The 20203-nt window shown below is 46.0% G+C and overlaps 2 protein-coding genes across 9 annotated transcripts in view; both read left to right on the top strand.

Annotated features, from left to right (window-relative positions):
- Positions 1 to 20203, top strand: part of LOC139056301 (uncharacterized) — a 447952-nt gene that overhangs the window by 6619 nt on the left and 421130 nt on the right. For 7 of the 8 annotated variants that reach the window (XR_011512262.1, XR_011512263.1, XM_070534440.1 and 4 more), the window contains exon 1: positions 3837 to 4684. The exons of the other annotated variant lie outside the window; for it this stretch is intronic. Coding sequence is in view for 2 of the 7 variants with exons in the window: in XM_070534435.1 (XP_070390536.1) it covers positions 4486 to 4684 (199 nt within the window). In the remaining 5 variants the exon portion in view is untranslated. Of the gene's footprint in view, positions 1 to 3836; positions 4685 to 20203 lie in introns of those variants that run through there. 8 annotated transcript variants of the gene reach the window in all.
- Positions 6721 to 20203, top strand: part of LOC139056461 (uncharacterized) — a 60442-nt gene continuing 46959 nt past the window's right edge. The window contains exons 1-2 of the mRNA XM_070534707.1: positions 6721 to 6878; positions 9054 to 9231. Coding sequence (XP_070390808.1) covers positions 6721 to 6878; positions 9054 to 9231 — 336 coding nt within the window. The remainder of the gene's footprint in view (positions 6879 to 9053; positions 9232 to 20203) is intronic.

Raw genomic sequence — 20203 nt, 5'->3', positions numbered from 1 at the left:
CCTCTCACCAAGGCGCTTCCACTCGCGCGTTATGGCGAGCCAGAGCTCGTCGGCACTGGCCCCTTCCAGATTCAGCTTGCATAAACTTCATCATGCCCCACAAGGTCTACATAACATTGAAGTCTGCACCTTTCCGAGGCCAGTCAAGAACGCGAACACTACGTTCTTGAAGAAGTTTTTCCACAGCTCTGGCGATGTGGACCGGGCCCAGGTCTTGTTGGAACAAGTAGCAGCCATATTTAAATGGCCCTTCCAGAGCGTATGGCAATAGGTGGTGGTCCAGAATTTCGCAGTAAGCTTTAGCTGTGAACGATGGGGACAGTCGGATTAGCGGACCGAGGCCCTCTTTGCTAATTGCTCCCCAAACGTTGATAGTACAGCGGCCGCTGCTGTAGATCTCGTAAACATACCCAGGCTCGTATCTACACGAAAAGAAGGGAATGATCTTTTCAGATAAAATACCTTTTGCGCGTCCGAAAAATTTGTGCTTAAAAGATCAGAAAGAAAATGAAAAATGAAAATAGCTGCAGTATGGTCTCCATACGCGGCGGTCTTGACCCCATCTAGATGAAGATGTCGATTCATTTGAGAATATGACTTCCTTCCATTCTTCAGACGTCCAGCGCTCATATGCCCTGCCAAACTCAAGGCGCCGGCGTATTTGGCGCTCCGTAAGGTGTGGCTTTTGTGCCGCGACAAATCCACGAAGACCAGCCCCTCGCAAATTGTTTCCTCACTGACTTGCACGTTGAGGGCTGTCTTAATGTAGCGAGCGCTCTGAAAAGGATTAGCAACGGCTGCAGCAACAATGAGAAGTCGGACCCTTCCGACGTGCACCAGTGTCATCCCGATCGTGCTGCATCTTTGAGTCGGCCATCTTCATCCCTGTATGCTTGGATTATTCGGTTGACCGCACTTATAGACTTTCCTGTGAGGCGGCATATCTCACGTTGAGGTATACCTTGCCAACTGAGCTTAATTATATTTCTCCGCACATTCATCGGCACTCTTTTCGGCATGTTGCCTCGATAGGAATAGGGCGAAATTAGCGTAACTGTCATTGTTTCAGTGTGTTCGTATCTCTTTATCAATCGAGCCGCCGATATCATCATGGTTGCATCAGACGAAAACGCCGCCCTTTGCCAGCGTTAGTCACGGTCACCTACCGTAAATATTTTGAGCAAATGATAAATACGGCCCGCACGAAAAATGAAAAAAAAAAAGGCGCCTAAGCACCCGAACATGCAGACACGAGCGCTTATGCTCCAACGCGAGTGCATGCGCAGACACAGCTTGTCACAGACACCACCGGCCCAGCCCCCCTTGACAAAACGTTAAGGGGCACCTAGGGCTACCGTTTTGAAGACGCGCAACACAAACTAGGTACACCAGGGAGCCAACCTTGCTCGCTAGGGAGACCGCGCACGCGCAGACCATGGTACTACATTTTCCACGGGCGCGCTCCGCCGGCGAGCGGCCGCGTGTGTTGCGTTCCGAATTATTCTGGGAGCGCCTGTACATCAGTTCTAATCCCAGTAGCGTTTACAAAGTTTTTTATTTTCCTCACCTCATGTCAAGAGCGAAGCTGTAGATAATGAAGTTGCCTGATGACGACCACGACTTCACGGAAAGGACGGAATGACGCAACAAACGCAGTTTCGAGCTTCTCAACGTCCATGAAAAATGCGATCGCACATTTTTATGGATTTACTACTCATACCGCCAAGGAGATAATTAGGTTAGAATCGATGTAGCCGGCAGAGCGCCTGCTCCGAAAGCGAACTAGGATTTTTATCCTAGGCCCAAGAGCTGGTATTAATTACGAAGAGTTGGTACTAAGGTGTAATAAGATAATGCAGCGAAGCTTGCGACTTTTGCGTTTCGCCTTTTCGGCTTCACTTTGTATCGACCATGCTTCGTGGCCGCCTTTCGCTTCGGCTTTGCTATACTGCGTTGATCAGTCAGCACAGGCGCAGAACACGCTTGTCTTAATTGCGAATGTAGCATCGTATAAAAGCGCCGTGGTATGCATTGGAAAACCAACACCTGCAAACGGGACCCCCACGATGCATATGTCCTAACGGCATATTTCTAACGGCTCCAACAGTTGAACGTGCCTCGAATGTAACGTGAAAAATCAATCGCACGAGAAGTTAAAGTCCTGCGAATACTACACGGTAAAAGTGTAACTTTCTTGTGACCAATCGCCGATATTTGTTTAAGTATACTTCTCAAAGGGGGTATTTTACAAGTTCAAAACTTCTGAAGTTGGAAGGCGCTGTACGTTGCCTGTTTTATAAAGTCACAACTTCTGAAGATGGAAGGCGCCGCGAATGGCCCGTACAAGGCATAGCTCAACGAAGGTGTTCAACTACGGGCACCCATAGCTCAAAGACGCAAACGCAACAATATTAGAACAGAAGGTTACCATGCGACCTGGAAAAACGTCAAGAACTCATCTCAGAAGTCAATTCGTAATGATGCTGTCGAATTACAGAGTGAGAAAGAAAAGCAATAAGAAGAAAGATAGGGCGGTAAATGAGAGGTGCGTGGTTCCCTACCCTCACCAGTGGTGCGATAAACGGGTTCACAATGAGAAAAAGCAGAAAGCTAATGGTCTCACTCGTGGTGGAGGTTCTATAACTCATATACGAGAGCATCCGGGAGTACGTGTGTGCAGGACAGCGGGGACGAGGGTACAAGATGAACGTAGCGAGGCATCCGGGTGCGACCGAGACCAGCAGGCCAAACGGACAATTAGTCATGTCTCTCGTTTCCCTGACCCCATTTCAGCACTACCCTTGGTAAGACGATATAACTGAGGGACACTGGAGGCCCACAGTATGTAGTTCGTTGTGGTGCCCATTCCCACAGAACTTCCCACAAATAATTACCTGAGGGAAATGTCGCGCCACGATCGTACGGCTATTAAGCGGGTGATGAATGGTAGGTCGATTGCCGACAAGTTTTTGCGTCGTTATTTATTACGATTTATTGTCCAGATTTCCCACCAATCATTCTTTTCTAAGCAGAGCTAGGCAATAATCCTCTGCGCACATGCGTATGCATTGCGAATTGTTGCGCTCGTAAGGCAACGTTTCGATGAAAATGGTAACTTTTCTGTTTGAACAAATTTGAAGCGAGAATGACAATGTTAAGCCGAATGCACATGTGACAAATGATTTTCGTAGGGGCTCGGTCTCCACGGTTCCTCTGAGTACTGGTAAGTTTTCTAGGAAACTGTATGGTATATTAGGTTTCTGTGTCGTTAAATTGTTCCCGTTGTGAAAAGCGCTGTGTGCTCGAAGAGAGTGGACGCAAAGCGCACACTTGAAAACCAGCTGGTGGTGGCGCCCGAGGGGCGTCGCGGATGCGTCCTTCATGCTTAAACACCTGAATTATTCTGTTCACGGTATTCAATGGCCTGTTAACCAATGCTCCGATTTAACGTTTGGTATACCCCTTATATGCAAGATGCACCATTTCACGCATCTGCTCCTCGGGAACCCCAGCCATGACAATATGCCGTCACCCGTGGGACGTTCAGAAACAGCGTCTATGTTTATATGTTTGCTCATAGTATGCTGGGTAGTGGGCGTGATCTTTATCATAAAGCGTGCGGCAGCCGGCGCGCAACATAGCAGACGACGAAGGCGCTTTCCGATGACGCGATGAACGCCGGGGTAAAATATTCAAGCCGCAAGCGCACTGCGCATGGGCAGAACTTCGCGTTCGCATCGGTAGGTGTCGCTGGTAGCACCGTGCGGCATGCGCTCCCGTGTTTACGCTAAGCGCGTGCTCAGCACTGTACCTTCATCAGAAAGAAAGATTTTACACTGTGGCCATGAGAGCGGTGGTTCGGGCGTACACACGCACGCACTCAGCACTCGTGTTCTACAAAATGCATATTTACAGAGTGCGCGAATTGCATGTTAATACCTGAATCTTTTTTTCAGCCTGCAGTTCTATTTTTGGTGCTATTCTGCATGCGTCCTTTCAATCCCTGCAGCCGTCGTCTCTTTCCTTGCATCCGTAAAAAAACCATCACGTTATGACGGCTCATTTGGACAGGACTCCAATTTTCTAGTCGCCTTGCATGCGCACGCGTTTCGACTTGGCGCGAGGTTTGTCGAAGTTTGCCGAAGCTTGCCGCACCGAATAGGCTGACCCGAGCAATCCCTCGTTCTCTGATGCAAGTGTGGGCACAGATGTTGCTGCATGCACACTTATCCCTTGTTTACGCATGCGCAGTCAAGGGTCCGGCCCGCTTGATGGCACCGCTATAAGGCGCGGTGAAACTATTCCGGTGAGTTTCACATGCTACGAAGGACTTTCTGGGCTGGTGTGCTTCGCGTTTTTGTGAAGTTTATAGAAAAAGGGTAGCTGGAGCTAAAGACGTCGATATTTTCTGCACATATATCTGAAAGATACCTACAACTGCATAACTTTATTCACTCTACGTGCAACGGCAAGCTCTAAAGGCCGATGGGCGTCCCAGCACCTTTACAAGACTTCATTCGACTTCGTTCTATGTTCCGATCAGCCTACGTCTCAACGTCCTTCGATTGCCTGGATGCGCCGCTGAACAAAGCTACCATGTATGGCTGCGCACTGCTTCAGCCACCGGCCGATTCCCGGGGATTCGTTTCTCTCTCCTATATGCGGGCTGTTGGCTTCCTGCTTGGTGAGTGTCTTTTCCTTTCAGTATACGTGATCCCGCCTGAGAACAACGGCATCTTCGCCGCCGTTCTTGTGATGCCGAATCGGTGGGGGCGTGCGTGCTCGTTCAAGCGGTGATAAGACAGCAACCCTTCCGTGTCACTTTGTCTCGGTGCCCAGCCTTTCGTATAGCTCCGGTACAAATGGCACGTTTTCCCGGTCGGCAGTACAGGGAGGCGTTTGCGTATCTATGTGTTTGTATGCGTGTAGAAATTGTATAGGAACGGCCGTAGTCTTGCATTTCTGCCGAGCAGCTATAAATGGCCATTGCATTTGTCTAGGCGGAAAGAAGCTGTCTCCTCACCCTTCGATGCTTCAGCCCGTGTAATGCAAATGGTACAAGCGACCCGCTTTGCTCATCTGCTTATGATCTTTATCTGGAGAAGCGAAAAGCACCATTTGTGGTTCTGTGTGGGACACTGATGGGATGATGACGAGTGCATGCGAACAATATTAAATGAATGTTTTTAGCTTGGCCATACCTGGACCTTGCGCCATTAGATATCATGTTTTTAGTGAAGCTTCCGGTATTTTCGCGCTAGTCGGCCTAGCGTTTCAAATTTGTACTAGTTCAAGCGTGCGCGTATACGACGCCTCTCCGGTTTGCTTTGGTTTTTGTTTTGTTTACATTTATGCTTTCTTTGTTTTTTTTTTGCTAGCTTAAGTCGCCCTGGGATAGCCGGCTTTAATGTAGCATACATTCACATTTGTCTACAGCTATTAAACGAACAGACGACGCCGAAAGGCCTTTCTGCGCATCTGCATCGCTCTTCCGACATGTGACTCCAGAGGGATCGAACAACTTATTAAAGTTGGCGCGGTTTATATGAAGCCATCAAAAATGGCAATTACAGTGATGATCATTGTATACCTATGGTCAACATTGTTGCAATAAAACTACAACATAACCGATTAAATCATTTCTGACACAGCTTTGCCAAAAGCAGAAGCCGCGGACAAAGGCAATAGTGTGATGCAATGCTACTTACGGTGCGTGGGTCATGTGGTAAATAAACGCCGTTGCGAATGTTTAAGCTATATGTTTCGGCAACGGCGCTCGCTTAGTCGAGGAATAGTCATGACGTCGAAGATATTCCCGCGTGTAGCCTTAACGCATCGGGTGGAATAAGAATACTGGGGGGGGGGGGGAGGGGGGGAGGGGCAGCTGGGCTATTTTGCTATCTGGCAATTAGCGTCACCATGCTTCTGGTGGCCAACGTAACGTCACATTGGTTTTGTAATTTGGCTCTATCTTCGGAACCTACGAATAAATTAAGTCAAATCACAGAATTGTCTGCCGAAAAAAAAATATCTCCAGGTATTTTCTTTTTTTGGCGTACTTTCTGCATTTGGTCATTTCATCCGCTGTTATCGCTTCGGCTTCCATTCTGTTTGTCTGCTCCTGATGCTCTCTGCGCACCTGCAGGCGTTTGCAGAATACTGTGCACTGCAAGATTTCGTTTCTGTATCGACCAGTGTACCAGCAGAGTAAGGAACACATAAAAAAGGCAACAAGGCCTTCTGCGAAGCTCTATGGCGGATCAACACGAAGAAGGTCAGCAGGGCCACTTTTCCGCTTCTAGGAAATTAAAGCTAAGCACGCGTTTTATGCATTCGTTATGTATCTAATAACCGCTTACCTTATCGAAACGGCTATAATATGAAAGAAAGGTCTTGCGTACATGGTAAATTTGTTTGTGGTGTATGAATGAATCGGAGTGTATAAATGTATAAATGCAATATATGCGACGTCGGCGTACTACAAGGGCTCCGTGATGATAGGCTGTTGAATGACAGCTGGCGAGCACTCACCGACTTGCTCCTTGGTGACGGTCTGCAACTTCAAGGTCAATAGGGAGTATACGGTGGTGCGCTCGTAAAGGGAACCAGGATAAGCTGCTGAGCAACTTCATCGGACGCGAACCATATTATCTGGTGCATTAGGGACGACTCGTCAATACTTAGCGTTAGACCTGAGGCAGAAGTGAATTGTGAGGGGGGATGTCGTGTTACAACTCGCTGTCCTCGATGTTCGCCGTAACTCTGGCACAGCGCAATGACGACAAGCACTGTGGTCGGATTTCGGGCGACGAACATATGGAAGGCATCGACCTCAATTCCCTTGAGGATGTGTGTGATCTTGTTGGCCTCCGGCGTCGGTGAGTCGACTCGGTTGCACAGATTAACTTCGTCTTCGATGTAGCTGGTGAAATTTTCACCTGGTTGCTGTGCGCGTCTGGCTAGGCTTGCTTGGCCTGAAGTTTTAGGAAAACTGGGTGGTCAAAGACTGCCGTGAAGTTAGCCTTAAACATTGACCATGTCTGAATGTCGGATTCCTGGTTTTTGCACCCCAAATGTGCAACGTTGCTCAAGTAGAAAATTACGGGGAGCTTTGCCGTATTGCCTCAGTGGTTGTGCGCGCTGACTATTTTAGACGAGGCGAGCCTCTCCTGGACGGTATGATCTCCGGTAGCCGTGAAAATCGCAGGACCCCGCTGACGCTGTACACCAGGACCGATGAAAAGAGGCGCCGTGGCTGAAACTTTCTGGGCTTGGTCGTCAGGCACAGTAACAGGTGTCTGAGCTGGATCCTCCGCTATGAGCCGAGCTGGCTAAAATTTGGGCTTCGAAGGTCAAGCGTCGATGGAGTGGTACACCGCAGTTTGGACCAATTGTAAAGCTGTTTATTTACACGGGATGCAAAACGGGGAAGGTCGTTCTCGTCGCGAAGGTTATTGCCCTGCGAGCAGCCAGAAGCGGCCCGTACGTACAGTCGACCAAAAAAGTTTACGGACCACGGGATCTCAGAAAATTCAAAATATACGAGCAGCCTTTAAAAGCAGCCAGTAAAATTGTGCATCACAATGTTGTCCGCATATGCCACAAAAGGCTATAAGTGGGAATAACAGGCTGTGTTTTGAGACTGAGGAGATATTCAGCTTTGTGTCAGATCTCTTGGTCCGTAAACTTTTTTGGTCGACTGTACATAACATGCAGCTGACGCGCCCGGATAACTGGCACTTGTTCTTTAGATTTAATTTGCTAGAAATGTGCCTAGCTGACTGGCGGTTCTTTTTTGTTACAAACTGCCAAGCAGTTTACCAAAATGAATGATGCGACAGACATCTAGACAACCTATGGCAGCAAGGCATATCCCCGAGGGTAAGAGCGTCTTTGGAGCAGCATGCATCCAGTTAAAGTTTCTTTTGCCATTGAGGAACGGCACTTAATCAGTCGCACATACCCAGTGACCCAAGTTGGCGTCAGAGAGGTTAACTGAAAAGCGGCACATACCAAATGGCACATAATCAGTGGCATCTACACAATAGGACATGTCCAGTTGCACATATCCAGTGATTTAAATTGCCGTCAAAGAGGTTCACGCAAAAACCCCACATATCCAGTGGCGCATAATTTTTGACCCAAGTTGGTGTGAAAAGAAATTGGTTAGATCCGGGTGCAGATAGGCACCGGAATGCGCTTGAGGTTTCCTAGGAATGCTAATTGCGTAAACATCTAGTAAGCAATTACGACAAAATGTTAGCAGGAGATTGTTAAGAGAAGGAATGACGCACGCCCGATGTCGTCATGGCATTCAAACGAATCATCTTAGAGTGATTAAATGACCACTAGGCACTGGCACCACCTTCAGCCACCAACTTCCTACTTTCAGGTGATAAACGGCACAAAGAATTCGTGCCTACAGACAGCCATCGCTGACCCTGAACGCGGGCTTACGCCCATGTTCAGGGAAAACTACAACTTTCTTCAATTTCGAAGGAGCAACATGACATCCTACAGATTAACTAATTTTCGCATTTAGGAAAGATGAGGAAACAGAGAAGAAAAGAAGATTGCAGCGATCTTGAGTCGATGTTTCGCTAATAATCTTCGCTTGCTGACAAGTGCTTATACCGCAGAAGCATGCTAATCCCAATGTTGAACTAAAAACTATATTTGAATAAACGGCCCTTTCTCGTGGTGCGTTTCCCTCAAAGCGCAATCCTGAGAGCACATATTTCAGCGAAACGTCGTTTGACGAAAAATTCTGCCATCAATGAACAGCCGCCTAAGTTCCCCTATATACGCTGTAAAAAGCAAATATAAGAACCGGGTGCGCCTTATAGGACGGATTCCCGCTGAGGATTTAGACGTGCTTGGCGCCTTTTTTCTCGGGTGATGGTGATACGGGAACATCTGTAGCTCCTCCTGCGTGACTTAAAAGCCGAAGCAGCCTAACAAGCTGAGAAAAGTATGTTGCTAACGACACTGTAAGGTCGTTGTGAATGTTCGGCTTGGTGAAGCTCATATGTGCATTATTTTCCTTGCTTAAGTGCGTGCTTCCCCGACTTCTGTGGGGCCCACTCTGTGTTTGTATATGTGTTGTATGGCAATGTTGTGCTGTTGGCTCGCACCCTGGCCGCTTCCAGGGAGTGCCTGCTTTGGGAAGACGGTGGCCGGACGCTGTTCGGCGAAAAAGGGAGCGGCAGTGGTTCTCGAGCACTGGGTCTGGCGAGTGCCATAAATCGCGCAGTGAGCCGTTGTAGCGACATCTGGAGAAGGGTGTCTTTCGGGAGTGTTTTGCGTCGGGCCGAGGCGCCGCGGGGGGCTCGAGCGACGGCCACCGCCGGTGCGAGCTACGCAGCCCGGGGACATGGTCCCGCGGCTGGCTGGGGGGTGATAATGTGTGTGGCTGGGCGGGCAGTGTGAGCTGAGGCCTGAGAGACGACGGACCGTTCTCGTCAGGTGCCCGATCGGAGCGACGGACTGCTCCGAGGCCTTGCTTAGCCGCATTCGTAAATGTGAAGCCGTTTTCCTTGTTTGCTTGTAACTCCTTGTACTCCATATACTCCTTGTAACCGTAACTATCTGCCTGTAAATAAATCAGTTCGAATTATTGACATCAAGCATCGTTAGTGCCGAGATACCGAAGCAGAGAGCAGGGCATCGGCTCAGGAAGAGCCGAGAGCGAACAACCACGAAGAAAGAAGAACCCGGCGGAAGAAGAAGAGAAGACACCGAAAAACTTTACTGACACTATATAAAGCAACTATGCAGGAATGTCCGGAAGGTAAGGGGCTCTTTCATGACGAAGAGAGAGGGGGATCTCCGGCGAATTGAGAGGAGTGTCTGTTGCTGGTTGAAACTCCGAAATCGCGTGCATGCCTATATATAGGCGAAGCAGGGACACGCTTTCTTTAAAAAACTACGAACAAGTGTTGGTGGAATGTTGCTAATATATATATATATATATATATATATATATATATATAGTGCACCGAGGATAATAACATAAGGGAAATGGACTTACTAATTGAATAACAAAATGATAAATGAATGGAAATGAAAGTGGATGAAAAAGCAACTTGCCACCGCTGGGGAACGATCCCACGTCTTCGCCTTACGCGTGCGATGCTCTACTAATTGAGCTGCTCCAGCGCCGTTTTCCTCTCCACTTTATTGGGTATTTATGTTTTAATACTACGTGCAGAAACAACCATGGAAACGTTAGCCAGCGCCACCACACACAAGCGTTGGCGGCAGATGTGGGACATCCTTTCTGCCGCAGGCGTCACGAGAACGCGATTTTTTGGGTGAAGGCAACTGGTCAATAAGCCCACATTTGCTACTTGAAGGCATCAGTGTTGCCGGATTCGAGACACTCGATATTTTATGAACGATAAGAAATGGGCTTGATTCTATGGGCATACGATTCACTCTATTCGCCATGTGGAGATGTTCTTAAAAATGTAGGTCCTGCGAACATCTTTCTCACGAAATTGCGGAAAATAACAAAGATGTTCTTTAACTTAATACATATTTATTAAAAAGTTGATCAACTTTTCATGGAAAGTTGACGCTCGTTAACTTTACGCAAAAACAAATAACGCACTATCACAGTGCTTTATCAATAGCTTCCAGCACCACATTCCAACTTTTGCCGCGATCGCAAAAAAAAAAAAAAAAGATGGTGAGAGAGTAGGCTGATCTCTAACTTTTGCATTTCTGTTTTCATGCAGAATATTCCCCTCCTGTATGTTTTTTTATGCCTCTTCGTTCCTAGCAGGATGACTTTGACTCTCGAGACAGCGCTTCTTACGAACTGTCGAAGTAGTAAGAGATAAAACAATTCAAGAAATGTGGCACGCGTGCGACAGAAGGATGCAGCTTTGAAACTTAAACAGCAGCCAAAGAATCGTGCAGGGCTCTTCGGCTGGCTTGTAACGCTCGGCACACAGCACTCGTCCCAGAAAATAAGGGAAAGCGCGGGCACGTTAAAACAACGTCGGCACTTTCCAAGAAGAACAAGCTATAAGGGCGAGTTGAAAAAAAAATAAAAATTATGAGAGAGAGAGAGAGAGAGAGAGAGAGAGAGAGAGAGAGAGAGAGAGAGAGCTGTTAGGACGTTGTGTACGCCGCCAGCGCCTCCAAGAAGCTGCTCGTCTAGGACGGGTGGCTTCGCCATATCGGGAGCCGCACCTGGGAACGTGGGACTTTCGAAATATTACTCCCTGCATACGTGACGAACAGCGCGTTTGGCACCCAGCTTTCTTCACGCCCTTGAGGGCTTTGTATGTTTCTGCTATTTCACATATTCATACGTCGGTTCCATTTATTTTCCAATCTTGCGCTCTTTCGCCTGCTTTTCACTAGTCGACTCCACGGATCGAGGTGTTAGCCATGCTTGCTTTTCTTGAATTTTTCTCACTGGCTCCACTATTGGTTACGTGGATTTCTTTTTTTTTTCGTTATGCGACCTATATTACTTTCTGCACCTTTTCTTGCCATTTCTTAGCGTCTTCAGGCTTGCTGTGAGCTAGCCAGACGGAAGTAGTTTTGTCATCCACCGGCGAATGTTCCAGACTTTTGCTGTGATGTGCGGAATTTTATTTTGTAAAAAGAAGCATTTTAGGACGAGGATTTTTATCCTTGATGGACGTTTTACTTTTATGGTTATTACGTTGGCCTCTTGCGAGAACACCAAGCTCGCCGGTTCCTTAGTTCATTCGGCTTTCCGCATTCTGAGTTTCTAATCTAACGCTCCATCTTTTGCTTCCTTTTGGGGCTCCAATCAATTTCGTGTCGCTCGACATCAAACTTGAAGGTTGAAGTGAGTCGTACGTACGTCTACAGGCATGAATGATTTTGCTTGCTAAAGCGAAATCCTCATTGTTTAGTCTGCTACTCTGGTCATGTTAAAGAACGATTGTTTTTGGTCATCCTGTGCGCCAAAAATAGTTTTTCTTTCCTTTCCCGCATTGAAAACATTATTTTTTTTCATTTAGCATCTTGCAGTTTGCGATGTTTGGCTCCACTATAGTATTTTTCACACGCCACCATTTCATCTTTATGGAGATTGCGTATTTGAGGTTATGTCTTATCATTTCGGCTTCTGGTCTGTTCTCATATCAGGTACCTTTCATACCGATCCTATCTAAAAGGCCTTGAAGTTCTGAAACATCTTAGTGAAACACACACACACGCACACACACGCGCACACACACACGCACGCACACACGCACGCACACACACACACACACGCACAGAGAGAGATAGAAAGAAGGAGAGAGAGAGCACGCATTTCGACAACACCAACCTTTTTTTTTGACGCGTAGGAACAAGGAGAAGAATAAAAAGATGTTCATTGACTTGAAAGGTCAGAGAGGTCGAACGGAAAGTGGAGTATCTGGCCTACTACTTTCCGCAAGGGAAGGGGGCAAGGAGGAGAAAGAGGGTGACAATGGGGGATGATAATGGGAGAAGCTTCTTTGTTCATCCTTGGTCCTTATTTTTGTGTCAACGTTAGTACTACAGTATATCGATGTTTGGGTCCTAAACTAAGCAAAAAGAGAATCGATGTTCCGTCTTTCCTTTTTTTTTTGCAATACAAAAAATAAATATTATTTCAGGAAACGCTGTAACACTGTTAGGTCATTTGAATATTCCCGCCAGTGCTCTTGTGTTTGAATTAGTGTATTTCTCTGCAGACACAGGTAGGCATTCTTGCGGCAACTCCTGCCATCTGTCGGTGGAACTCGTAGTCTAATATTATATTACGCACACGCGAATGTGGGACTTCTGTCACGTCGACACAAATCCAACTTCGTCGGCGCTGTTGATAAGATTAGGAGTATGAAGCGGTTGGAGGTTTGGTGGCAAAGAAGCAGCGAGACAAAAACGAAGTTCCAAATATTGGCTGAGAAAGTTTAATGCTAGGAATTTATTGCTTGTAAAAAAAAGACGAGTAAGACTTTCGACAAAATAAAAAACAAAAGTTGTGCTTGGTAGCGCAACCCACCGCCCCGTGTCAAAAGGGACGCTCATAGCATTTATCTATCCATCCAGCGTTTCACGAATGGCCCCCGAAGACCCGTGCACCTGTCAGGACAGCCCAAAAATTCTATCTTCCCGGAACACAATTTTCCTTGGCGTGGGGGTCACGTTCACCTCCCGGAAAGCATCACATTCACGTTTTTCTTTCTGCAAACTGTCTGAAAGGTGTGGACTGATGTTGGCAATTTGTTTGCCCCACCTTTCTTTATTACGGTCGTGTCTTTTGAACGTGAAACCAAAAGGTAGAACCCGAGATCGACGGCAGAAGGATTTCCTGTTGAAGCTTGCTTGTCCTCCGAGACTACGATAAGAACAAAGATTGAACTCGTTTTTAGAAGAAAGTTTTGTGCGTCATGCTCGTATACCTAAATTCAGTGCGTTTTGACCAGATCATACCAGTTATTCCCTGAAATTTTAAATTTCCTGTTTGCCGGTGAACTTATCGCTCCCATAAGTTTCAGGCCGCTAGTCGTCATTCTTTACCCACTTGGAATTGCGCTTGTCAGATCGGTGTGACGTGTTTAATATTTGCAGTATTTCAGAACGCAATACTGGTAGGTGTTCGCGAGCGCTGTAGTTTCTACTCGGCTAACGCTGTAGCTTATATTACAGAGTTACAGATTTAAATAATTATGAGGAATTGCCATTGAATAACACAAAACATTGCTAACTGCCGCGTGGGCAGCCGTGTTTTCAGTTAGCTTTCTTTGGATATGAATGGAGATACATTACCGTTATGAAGATTTATTTGGGTAATATGTACTTTTTTCACAGTCAGTTGTCATGCTATACCTGATTTTATTACCATATGCTGTTATTTTTACTGCTATTTACTGCGATTCAAGTGAACGTTAGGCCTGACGAACGTTATACAACACATCAAAAGTCATTCGTATGTTCCAAAAACATAATGCTAACAGCACTTAGCTGCAAAAATGTAAAGATGTATGCCTTCAAAAAAATCATGAGCCATTCCACTCTGTGAACGTGGATGACCAGCGAAGCTCTTTAGCTCACGGTACAACTGTGACACAGCATTTTGAACAAAGGTAAACGAAAACATTTTTCGTCTTGATCGGTGGTCATGGTAACGAAACTTACGCCCACTCATTTATTTATCTACATTTGCATGGACGATTACACCATATATATATATATATATATATATATATATATATATATATATATATATATATATATATATATATATATATATATATATATATATATATAAACGAGAAGAAAGGGGGTTAACTGAGGGTCCCGGTTTTATTAGTCATATCATAAGAAGCCAACAAACATTGACACCAAGGACAACATAGGGGAAATTATTGTGCTTAATAAATGAAATAAAGAAACGAAAAAAGAAACGAAAAAACAACTTGCCGCAGGTGGGAACCGAACCCGCGAAGGTTGTGGGTTCGGTTCCCACCTGCGGCAAGTTGTTTTTTCATCCACTTTAATTTCCATTAATTCTTCGTTTCTTTATTTCATTTATTAAGCACAATAATTTCCCCTTTGCTGTCCTTGGTGTCAATGTTTGTTAGGTTCTTATGATATGACTATATATATATATATATATATATATATATATATATGGCCGAATATAAGTGAGGGTGAAGTGCAAAAAGGCCCGTGTCCCGTGCATTGGGGACACGTTAAAGATTCACAGGTGGTCAAAATTAATGCGAAGTCCGCCACCACGGCGTACCTTGTAATGAACTCGTGCTATTGGCATGTAAAACCTCAGAACTCAATATATATAGTCTCTCTATTACGAGAGGGATGAGTCATCGCTGATGATGATAACTTTTGTTTACAAAACAATAATGTACGGAAACCTACAGTCATAAACAGATTCGCTGTAAAAAGAAACTACACTGTTTAACATATATTGCGACCACGGGGAGGGGTGGACGCACACGTACAAGGAACTGAAAAGAGAACGTATCAAAGATGAATTACTGAATGCTTGGCAATTAATAACCACAATGCGTTGGCGGGCTAGTTGATGCGAATCAATAATTACTTTGTTTTACACTAAACAAAGTAATTCTGGTTTGGCAATAAACTTACTCAGCAGAGCACTGAATACCCAAATTTGAATGAAATGACAAAATGCCGAGAAAATATTCTATTGCATTTTACAGCGAAGCTGTTAAGGGGCTAGTTTCCCCTGTATCGTGTCCACGTGTAGAAAAACCTATCATCATCAGCAATGGCTACAGCGTCTTGTTCTTTCACAGCTGGCTCGTTGGCGTCCCTCGGTCCTACCGCGCGAACGCGCTCGTGCCACTGATCCTGCATTCGTCATCGGTATCAATGAATGAATGAATGAATGAATGAATGAATGAATGAATGAATGAATGAATGAGTTTAAAACACAAAGACGTAACTAATAATTCAGGAATATTTTAATTAAAAACTAAATTATGGGGTTTTACGTGCCAAAACTACTTTCTGATTATGAGGCACGCCGTAGTGGAGGACTCCGGAAATTTTGACCACCTGGGGTTCTTTAACGTGCACCTAAATCTAAGTGCACGGGTGTTTTCGCATTTCACCCCCATCGAAATGCGGCCGCCGTGGCCGGGATTCGATCCCGCGACCTCGTGCTCAGCAGCCTAACACCATAGCTACTGAGCAACCACGGCGTGTAAATATTTTAATGAACCGTCGTGATTTACCCAGTGATAAACACCGGGGCCGCATGCTTCAGCTTCGCTGGTTAACAATCTGTACGGAGTGCTTGGGCTGATAGTTGTTTTTAAAATAATTCTACAATATTGAACTTCGCGCAAGGAAAAACAAAATCCGATTACATTGAAACTATTTATATTGTGAAACAAAGCAAGGAGCAGAATTACCAAAACTTTTGTTCATCACCCGAGAGAACTGCTTTTCATGATTTGTGTTAGACAGCATCTTCTTTTTGAGTATATCGCCGTCGACGGTGTAAACTCGCTCCACGGATGCACTCGATGGCGCAGAAATGTGCTTCAGAAAAAAATAAGCACTGAGAGAGAATATTGACGTACTTCAATATCTGAGTGAGATCTAGGTCGCCACTGCCGCACTCAACGTAAGTGCGTAGTTCTTCCACAGGTGCACTTTCACTGTTTACCGCCGTCGTGTTGGGGAAAGAAAAGCCGTCTTGGTGCCGACCTTGTTCCTTCATTTCATTTGGTGCAGAGTATATTGGCTGTAGCCAAAGTCGCCGAGAGTGCTTTATGTACGTTTGTGTACTGTGCGCTTCAAAAAAAATTTTTTTTTTAGAATAAGCTAAATCAGCTGCACAGCAAAACTAGCTACTTCACCCGATGTTGTCATGACAACACAGTCGCATACACAGCCATAATGAAAATGAAAGATGGCGTGCCTTTTTGGGGCACGTGATGATGTTACGAGAGAGAGAGAGAGAGAGAGAGAGAGAGAGAGAGAGAAGGGAGGAAGGAAAGGCATGGCGTTATGATGGCTTGTGAAAGGCCAGTACATTTCAGGAGTCATTCCTACTTAACAGGACAACGCATTTCTGCTCCTTGAACCAGTGCACTCCTATTGAAAAAAAAGAACTATTTAAAAAAATACGAAATGCCACCAAATAGTATTTACATTATCGACTATATAAACACTGTTTCCAAGAACGCCACTTCTTGAAATGCTGGAACACTAAGAGAAGCTCTTAAAATACAGTGCCTTGAATAGAGTATTTCCAATTCATACAAGTGTGGGGGCGGGGAAACCATACAACCGCATGGGTTGTTGCGTCTGGCGTTGTCTTCAAAAGTTGCACGCAAGTACACCATCTTAAGATGTTCTGAGTGGGTGATTTATTGTAAGGGCATTAAAAAGTGTGTCCAGCTTTTGTGCAGCTCGTTTCTCCGGAAACTTGTCCAATGAGCAAAGGATGATAACACGATGTGACAAACAAAAAATGGTCCCGCAATATAGCACGTTTCGTTAACACGCTTAAACAATAGCACTCAATATGCAAAAGAAAAGCAGCACGCGAATCAATTCAGAACCCACCTAGAAGCTCTTGTAAACAACTAAGCAACTGCATGCAGCACCGTTCACCGCAGCCTCTAATGTGAGAACCTGCAGAGGTAGTGGAAAGTGTAATTAAAGCGTCTCAGATGCATGTGACGCACGCTAAGTCACTCAGGCCCCGGCCCGTGGTTGTAACTTATCTTAACTCAATTCCTCGACTTATCGCTTATCTGCATTCTCACCGACAGGATGTCCTAGCCTAGGGCTGTGAGGGACGTTAAGTCATTTTTGTTTCAAGTAACTAGCACCATAAATGCTCGTGCCGGTGGCGAGTGTCGGCGTTGTCCCTCGTAAACGAGTGAACGAACACAGCGAAGGAAAGCGAACGCGCAGCGCCGCAGGAGGTGAAAGACTGCGATAGCGAAAAGTGCCCGAGGAGGAAAGCGGAGGAGGAGGGTATGGCGAAAGCGTGAGAAGACAAGCGTAGTGCCGCGCAAGACTGACTTTACCGACATTGCGGTGACGTTGGTTACTATATGGCGACAGCGTAGCGCGCGTCGTCTGTTCGGAAATAAAGCGCTGCATGAGCGGAGGTCCGTCTGCGGCGGCGATTGTGAATCACGCCCACGCGTCACCCACGTGCCGCCTCTCGCGATTTCCTGATTAGCGAAGCAGTCGTGCCACACATCGCTTCGTTTGCAACGTGCCGCATGAGACATTGTCCGCGCCAGCCAATCTATGGCGATATGGAAACACATATACAGCTGCGCTTAAATTTCGCATTATGGAGCGTCGTAATCGTTGGCGAACGTTTTTTCTTCCCGCGAGGCTGACCTCAGCCTAACCTTTCGCGTTCAGCTGTTTGCTCTGCGCACTCCTCTCTAGGAATGGCGAAGTCAAAGGCCTTTTACGGGACTTTAGTTTACACGTGTAATATGCAGCACCGGCAGCTGACGCAACATCTTTGAACCTGCTGAGCACTCCAGGCGACGCAAGTGACCTTTAGTCAATAAAGGCTAGTTAAATACCAAATATAGCCCTAGGAAACAAATATGTTTTCTCATAGAGAAAACACAGAACACAACAGTACCTTTATTCCTATTTAATTTTCACCTTCCTTGTTTATTCTTTGCTTGTTACTGCTTCCTTGCAGACCCATGACTAGTGAAAAAGGACTACAGTAAGTTCTTTCTTGACATACTATGTCATGAGGGCCGGCAAGCTCCCTAGTGTAAATTTCAGACTCGCCCTGCGTTTCCGCGGTCTTCCCAAGCACCCTTCTCCGCGCCCACGAACGTGTTTGCCTTCATCGCGCAGCGTTTACCTCAATTTCTCACTAAACCACCCACACGCAGCTCAAAACACTCTCCGAAAAGGTCAATGGTAAGACGGCCATATAAACTCCAAGCTTAGCTTTCCCGCGCGCACGCTTGGGCTTTCGGAACAATGGGCGTACTGTCAGCTTTTGTCATGCCTCGTGTCTTCGTACTGACATTCTCGTCCGAGACAGCGTCCAGCGTTAGCAAAGCGAGGACTCGTGCACGTAAAGTGGCTGTCACGCCCGTCAACAGGTAAGCTACCGCAGAAGTGGACTCCGTCAAGAGTAATCTTCCCGCCAGTAAATATTTACGCTCACTTCGTCGTCGGTGCTTTTCGTGATTCACGTCTTCCTTCACTGAAGCGGGAGTTTTTTATTTACTTTTTCTTCCAAGCACCCTCGAGAAGAAGCTTTAAGAATTACGGCGTCTATGCACATGGGAAGAGAATAAATCCAGTTACTCAGGTACTGCACCATCACACCCCTCGAGGGCTGCATGCAGATTGTATAGCCGCTATGCTTTTCAGCTGGTGGAGTTTTACGATTTTTGCGCACTTTGCGGATTTCTCAGTTCACCGGTTTTTCAAGTCTTCCTAAGGACTGGTTGCTCGGCAAGTTGAACCATGTCGCTTCGCAATATTTGTCTACGGCGCGAAGTACACAGAAAGCGTGTACACAGAAGCACACAGAAATGCACTACTCGTGTGTGTATGTATCCCGTTGCCAGTGTGTTTCCAGCTTCGCGCTGCACAGAAATAGAGCGTAAGGCGAGTTTTCTCGGTTACCGAGGAACTTCACTTTGGATAGTTTAGGCTTAGTGGCTCCGTCCGTATACAGCGTGTGCTGCTATAAATCTGTCAGCCACACTGCAGGTGTTTTGTGACTTGCGCTTAAGCTTGCTTCTGCGAGGGAAGGAGTTTCCAAGGCATTTATTTGTTTTGTGTTTATTAAATGGGGCGAACGAAGCCCCAGCTTCCGGCTCCAAGCTATATTGCCTCCTCACAGGAGATCAATGCCATTTGAGGTGCAATCGGTTCAAGTGGGAAGTGCTCGACACTTCACGTGGAAGTGATCATTTGCCGGTATTTATCAAGCTATCATCCACGTTACCTACCATGAACTCTAAGTCACGTCGCTGGAATCTTGCCGACTGGCCGCTTTTTATGAAACATGCTAAACTCGAAGAAATCTTTTTAAATAAACTCAGCGTAAATGAAATTAATGAGAAGTTCACTACGGTTTTAATCTCAGCTGCAGAAAAGGCAATACTTCAAACACCCAGCCTTGTGCGCAAAAAAAATTTCCCCTGGTGAACTCCCGAATGCACAGAAACAAAAAAGCATCAAAATAGGGCCTGGGGTATGTTGCGAAGACACCCCACCTATACCAACCTTTGATGCTTTAAACAGGCCAAAGCCAAGGCACGATTTATCAAAAGGCAGGCAGAAAAATAATCGTGGAAGAAATACGTGTCTTCCATAAGCAGTTCAGTCGCATCTAAACGCATGTGGGAACAGGTTGGAAAGTTTCAGGGAGATTACTCATCTTACACAATACCGTTACTTAAAAGTCCAGACACGCAAACAACAATACGAGAACAGGCAGATATACTTGGAGAACATTTTTGTGTTGTATCCAGTTCATTTCAATATACAAAGGAAGTTCTAAAGTACAAACAGTCTGCTGAAAACAGAAGCTGCCCACTACTGGCGCGTCAAATGAACCGTACGATTCTCCCCTCACACAAAAAGAAATAAACAGAGTTCTTTCTGCAGGGACAAACACAGCGCCAGGTCATGACTGTATTCGCTACACCATGCTGGCTCATCTATCTCAAGCATC

The sequence above is a fragment of the Dermacentor albipictus genome, chromosome 2, assembly GCF_038994185.2.
Source record: "Dermacentor albipictus isolate Rhodes 1998 colony chromosome 2, USDA_Dalb.pri_finalv2, whole genome shotgun sequence".
In the NCBI taxonomy this organism is placed as follows: domain Eukaryota; kingdom Metazoa; phylum Arthropoda; class Arachnida; order Ixodida; family Ixodidae; genus Dermacentor; species Dermacentor albipictus.
The sequence above is the reverse complement of the archived record's forward strand: the minus strand, read 5'-3'. Positions and strand labels throughout refer to the sequence as shown.